Raw genomic sequence first — 6,301 nt, forward strand, 5'->3', positions numbered from 1 at the left:
TGTACGTAGCCCTCTGCCTTAGCCAATTCAAGCTGTTATTAACAAAATATCTTATCTTGGATAATTTATAAATAATACAAATGTATTTCTCATAGCTCTGGATTCTGGAAAGTTGAAGACTGAGATGGTACCAGATTCGGGGTTGAGTGAGAGCCCATTCCAAACAGACAATTTCTCCTGGCTTCTCTCTCATGAGGCAGAAGTGTGAAAGAAGAATGAACATTGAGTCCTTACATGTCAAAAGAGATGGAACAGCTCAGCAGCCTTTGGGAGCCTCTTTTTGTAGGGAAATTGATCCCATTCATGAAAGTAGAGTCCACATGACTTAGTCACTTCCCCAAAGGCTCCATCTCTTAACACTATTGCATAGGGAATTAAGTTTCAACATAGGGAATTAAATTTCAACATAAATTTATTTTGTAGAGACATAAACATTCAAACTAGAGCATTCTGTCCCTGGTCATTCCCCCAAATATATGCTCTTCTCACATACTAAATACATTTATTTCTTCTCCAAAATCCCCAAAGTCTTAACTTATTCCAGCATCCACTTTAAAATCTAAATCCAAAGTCTCATCTAAATATCATCAAAATCAGATATGGTGTGGCCAGTTTTCTATATACTGAACCATCTTTAACATCGCTCATCTCATTTCAACATGGTTTATTATTCTTTAGCATACTGTTCATTTGTTTATGTACTATGAATAGTTTCCTTAGCAGAGTATCGCTTGTTGTACCTATGTATGTTGTTTAATGAAACTCACATGAATTCAGAACTTGTTGTTCGCTGTACTAAAAAATTTATAAGAATATGTGCTTTTGGGGCCAGGCGCGTGGCTCAGGCCTGTAACTGCCCAGCACTTGGGTAGGCCGAGACGGGCCGGATCAGAGTCAGGAGATCGAGACCACGCTGGCAATCACGGGAAACCCCCGTCTCTACTAAAAAAAAAATAGCAAAAACTAGGCCAGGCGAGGTGGGCGGCACCTGAGTGCAGCTACTTGGGAGGCTGAGGCAGGAGAATGCGTGAAGCCCGGGAGGCGAGCTGGGCAGTGAGCTGAGATCCGGCCACTGCACTCCAGCCCTGGCGACAGAGTGAGACTCCATCTCAAAAAAAAAAAAAGAATTATGTGCTTTTAATGATAAAATTTAGATATTAAAATTTCCTGTATTCAGTGACATTGGAGGTGATAATGAGAGGTGTTTGGAGATAGTTACCTATCAAATTCTTTTGCTTCTCAGGGTTATTTTCTATCCAACTTTCCCTCAGCATCTTGAGTTAAATTTGGTAGTCTATGTTATCTGACAATAATACTGATATTGCTGGAACTTTCACAACAAGAACAGAGTTTTACTCAAATTTCTTGCCCTTTAAATTACATTATGCTGCACCCTTTATGAAATCCACTTAAGTTTTTATAAAGAATGGTGAAGGACTTAGGGAGGAAGAGAAATGAGCGATGAAAAAAGAGGAGAAAAGAGAATAGTGAGTTTCATGGAGAAGAGATCTAGAACCACATTTATGCCCCTAGAAACCAGGATTAATAGTTGTGGAAATTTTAAGAATTCCCCAGCACCTGCAACTCCCTCTCATTTGTTATATATTCCTTGTTTTCCTAAAGTTACAAGAATATCAATGAAAGATGTGAAAATAATTTTAAGAATTTGCATTCATGCTATGCTATCTAGGACAGAAGAGGAGCAATGGAACTCTTTCCCTTTGGCAGCTAGCTTTATTAAGATAAAGGAGGAGGGAAGCCTGATGGAAGCATCAGTGAACAGGAGTCCCAGATATTCTTAGATTGTATTAATGGCCCTCAAATTCCAGACTCAGAAACACCCACAAAGAGAAGCAACAACCAGAAATTGCATGCTATTACTATTTTATTGGTATACTGAAGAAAGAGTTATGACCACATTATTTCAATGTAATGGCTTTCTGAAGGAAGTTATCTTCTTATTTATTTTCTGAAACAAACAAACAAATAAGGAAATTTATACACAAGATACAACATAGCAAAATGTATCTAATCCCTTGATGATATTAGTAAAGTAAATTATTGCTTTCAAGATTAAGAAAACAGATTATTTTTATGGTGTTTATGTTTTGGCTACTGTTCAAAACATTCAAGGTTATATTTATGAAAATGACTGCAACTTGAACCTCCAGTAGTGAAAAACTAATACAGACCTACATCTCAATTAACAGTGGTTGATTGAAGAAATCATGGTACAGTCACACAAGAGAGTAGTATACAATTGTAACAACAAAATAAAAATGTACAAATAAATCACCAAGAAGATCTATGTCTCTGTGAAATGACAAAGTTATCTGAGACATATATTATTTGAAATAAGCAAATACAGATCTGCATTTAAAATAATATATCATTTGTGGGAAAAATAATGACATACGCTTATATACATATACATATTTCCAGGAGGATGTTCAAAAAATTAATGGTGGTGACATTTGGTGAGGGGTGTGGGTAAGTAGGATAAGGCATCACTTTAAGATTTAGCTTCATACCATTCTGTTCAGTTAGATTTTTTTCCTTGAGGATGTACTAATTTCAAAATAAGTATTTTAAAAATTAAATAAGATATAAGAGCATCAAGTTCAAGTATCATTTAGCAGGGACACTGGACCTGAGAGGCTGGTGTGAGGCAGAACTGAGCAAAGAGTGCTGTGGTGGAAACCAGAGAGAAACCTGAGATGGAGAGTCCTTGGGCCTGAGAGAGCAGACTCAAAGACGGGAGGCAGAGCACCAAAGGGAGAACACACCCCACTTCCTCATTACCAACTCATTTTAAGGAGACAAGTCATCTTAAGAAAAAAGTTGGAGAGGTCAGTATTTCATAAGAAATACTTTGAACTGCTTGTTAAAAATACAAGGACTTGCAACCTTATCCAAGAATACCTGAATACAAATCTTTAGAAATGGGGTTCAGGATTATGTAATTTCAACATATTTCCAATTGATTCGTGAACACAATAAAGTTTGAGAACAGTAACAGCTTGGGCATTTAATGGAGAATGAACTGGAATCATACCTGTCATTGAATTCTAGATTACCACTAGGGTGTCTGGTCCTGGAGATGTCTTGGCGGTCTGTCTCCCTGGAAGAATGCTGGTACTTCCTCCAGCCTTACAGCAGGAAGTCGGGGTAGAGGGCGGTGAAGGTCTGCTCGTCGGGGTCGTTGTTGTTGATTTTGAAAAGGAAGTGGGAGAGGATAGTGGTGATGGCCTCCTGGTTGTGGTGGTCTCTGCTGAGGACCATTATCTTGGTTACAGCTATCACCAGGGAGTCTGGGTAGGAGTCCTTCAGGTGGAGGTCTCTGGGGTCCCTGATCTGGGCTCTGACTTGAGTCCTCTACATCTGTGTGAGTAATTAATGGACAAGAATGCATGAGCTCAGTGAAGAAAAACTCTCCTCTCTATACTTCTCTCACCTTATCACACAGCCCTGTTCTCCCCAAACCTGCCGCTTGACTGTCATCTTCCTTTGTGCCCACTGTTTTTTTTTTTTTTTTTCCTTTTTATGCAGCTGTCTGCTTAATCCATGTAAGAGTGATGTGGAAAGTCTCATTTATTTGCTCCTGTGACAAGTATGGTTCCATAAATTTGAAAAGAGGGGTTCTTGCGTATCTTAGAATTGCCAGAGGGTATCGCCAAGGACAGAAAAAAAAGCAAAAATATTATAGCTTTCAGTTATGTTACTGGTTATTTTTTTTGGTTGCTGTAATAACTTACAAACTGTGACTCCATCTCTGGGCACCTAAGCCCTATGCAGAAACTAGAGCTGATTTCCCAGGCTCCTGGAACCAAGTAGAGATACTAAGAGACAGAAGAGAAAGACGATGTGAAAGCCTGCACAGGGTCACTAAACAGTTGTGGCAAGTATTTATCATCTGTAGTGACACAGCTGAGTGGGTCAACACAGAGAAAAGACATTCATGCACTGTTTTTTTTGTTTTGTTTTGCCTTACTCCCTGAAGCCACATAACTGTGCAGGGGAACACTGGGGAAGAAAGAAGCAGTTAAGGATGGAGGAGTCAGAATGAGAACACGTCTCATTTGTTCATCATCTCTCAGCAGTCATTCCAGCCTGGGAAAAAAACCTGCCCACTCCGAATGTCCTCAAAGCCAGGCATCTCTGTATTCAAGTTGGTGGCCTGGCTCATGGTCCCCAGAATCAAAGATGGGTAAGAATTGTCTATATATTTAGGGGCACTAGTATTAATCAATACCTGACCCCTCTTACCACCTCCTCACAAAAAAAAAAAAAAATGATGAGAAGAAGACACTGAAAAAATTCTAGTGGAAAAAAAGAGAAAAGAAATTGATTGAGGATCATTGGGATTTACCTGGTGTGGTGGGAGTAAAGTTTTCAGAGATCACATCTAGAAAAAGAAGTACAGGATGAAGTAAACATGACCTCATAAATCTTTCAGGGCTCACAGTGGTCTATAGGGAAAGGGGCCTTCTGGCCACACCCTGTGCATCGTAAGTTACCTTGTCAACCATCTTCTGTGAAGCTGCTGGAAGGGGAGGAAGATGTTAGGGGAGACAGGATTGTTACTACCACTGAACATCAACCATGAACTCAACATAGAAGAGTCCCTTTTTGTCATCCTTAGGATCCCTCAAACCCTAATGCTAATTTAGGCAAACTGCTCTGGGTATTTTCAAGTCATATTTTAGTTCTTCTACCTTCTTTCTTCTCTAAATATTTTGATCATATTCACAAGCTTCCCCAAGAGGAGCAACCGGGAGTAAATATTTGGACACAATCGTGTACATGTACTGCCAGCAACATATTGAAATTTTAAATGTGATTGGAAGAAAAATGGGAATTTGGGGACCTGATATTTCTATACCACTATGTAGAAAGACACAAATTTATTTTCCAGTCCTCTATGTCTGAAAGTACTCTGCTGTTTGTTTATCTCTTTCATTGATGCTACATCCCCTGTACAGCAAGGACACTATCATCACTGTCCACTGAGATTACTGTAGGATCTTCACAGCTGGACTTCCCTGGATCAGTCTTGCATTCTCCATTGCATCCTTCACAGCACAGCCAGGTCTTTCTAAAAATACAAATCTTACTTTGTCATTCCTCTAATTGAAATTCTCTATTTGGTTCCAAGTGTGTATTAAATAAAGTATCAGGCCTTGGGATGGAATGAGGGCACAATAGATGTCATCCTTGGAATGAGAGCTCTGAAGCCTTACCCTTCTTCTCAACCTCCTTCCTTCCATCCAGCTCTCCTCTGCAGTGGTGTGGGGTGAACCCCTGAGGCCCAAGAATAGTCACAGCCCCTCATCCCACTCCCCATTTCCCTTAAAAAAATTTTTTTTTTTTTTTTTTTTTTACCATTATCTGTGCTCTGAGCTGAGCTCAGAGCCAGCAGGACCACTGACAGCAGGACCAGCAGCATCTTGAAGGAGGCTCTGGAGTTGCTCCCAACTCTGTGCTGAGAGAAACATGGCAGCTCCCTTTATAAACATGAGCAAAACAATGGCACCTTTGAGCTCCATACTGGGAAGATTAGGTTTTGCTTTCCTCTCATAAAGTTGAATGCATCTCTCATTACTTTTTGGGACTTTAGCCCAGCAGGATGTGGTGGTAGGATGTGGTTAGGGACAACATGTGACTTCAGCATAGTTTCTGAAGGAACAGTATCCAAGCAATCAGCACAAATACTACAACTGAAGTTTGGTCATCATTTTATTTTCAATCGGGTTAGACAGTTATTTGGTCCTTCCCCTGCATTGGTTGTCTGTGTGCACATGAGCTCACATTTGTATATGTGTGTCAGCAGTGATCCTATAGTCAGAAGTGAAAATGATTAATATCTCTAGCTATTTGTATAGCATAAATTCCATTTTTATGGCATATATACCTATATGCATGATATGTAGCTTAATTTCATAATAATATCGAGATCATTTCTGTTTAATGTTGAGTTGTGTGAGGACAACACACACTTGGGCACACATGGATGACAGATGGTTTACCCTCAGGCTACTCTGGCCCAAAGAGATTAAGATTCTCCTAATCTAGCACTAACCAGAGATACTTTATTGTTGTAGAACACAGATATTAAAACATTCTATCTTTATTAATATCCTGGGGGTTAGTAAAGCAAAACTGGCCACAGAAAGCACCATTAGATTTCTGCACAGAACAGTGTGAATACACAGTTCCTTCAACAAGGAACTGTATATGTTATGTCCCTAAGACTTCTTCCATGGTCTTTCTCTTTTCTAGAATGTTCTGTAAGATTCAGTTT

At 39.5% G+C, this 6,301-nt stretch overlaps 1 protein-coding gene across 1 annotated transcript; it reads right to left on the reverse strand.

The window, feature by feature from the left end:
- Positions 1-1,867: 1,867 nt before the first annotated feature.
- PRR4 (proline rich 4) lies at positions 1,868-5,479 on the reverse strand. Its single transcript, XM_017892016.1, has 4 exons — positions 5,383-5,479; positions 4,370-4,405; positions 3,056-3,149; positions 1,868-1,969 (listed from the first exon to the last, which is right to left on the reverse strand). Exons 1-4 carry the CDS (start codon positions 5,444-5,446, stop codon positions 1,963-1,965), a joined length of 201 nt encoding a protein of 66 aa, XP_017747505.1. The 5' UTR covers positions 5,447-5,479; the 3' UTR covers positions 1,868-1,962.
- Positions 5,480-6,301: the final 822 nt, after the last annotated feature.

Source organism: Rhinopithecus bieti, unplaced genomic scaffold, assembly GCF_001698545.2.
Source record: "Rhinopithecus bieti isolate Rb0 unplaced genomic scaffold, ASM169854v2 scaffold_22452, whole genome shotgun sequence".
NCBI classification, from domain to species: Eukaryota; Metazoa; Chordata; class Mammalia; order Primates; family Cercopithecidae; genus Rhinopithecus; species Rhinopithecus bieti.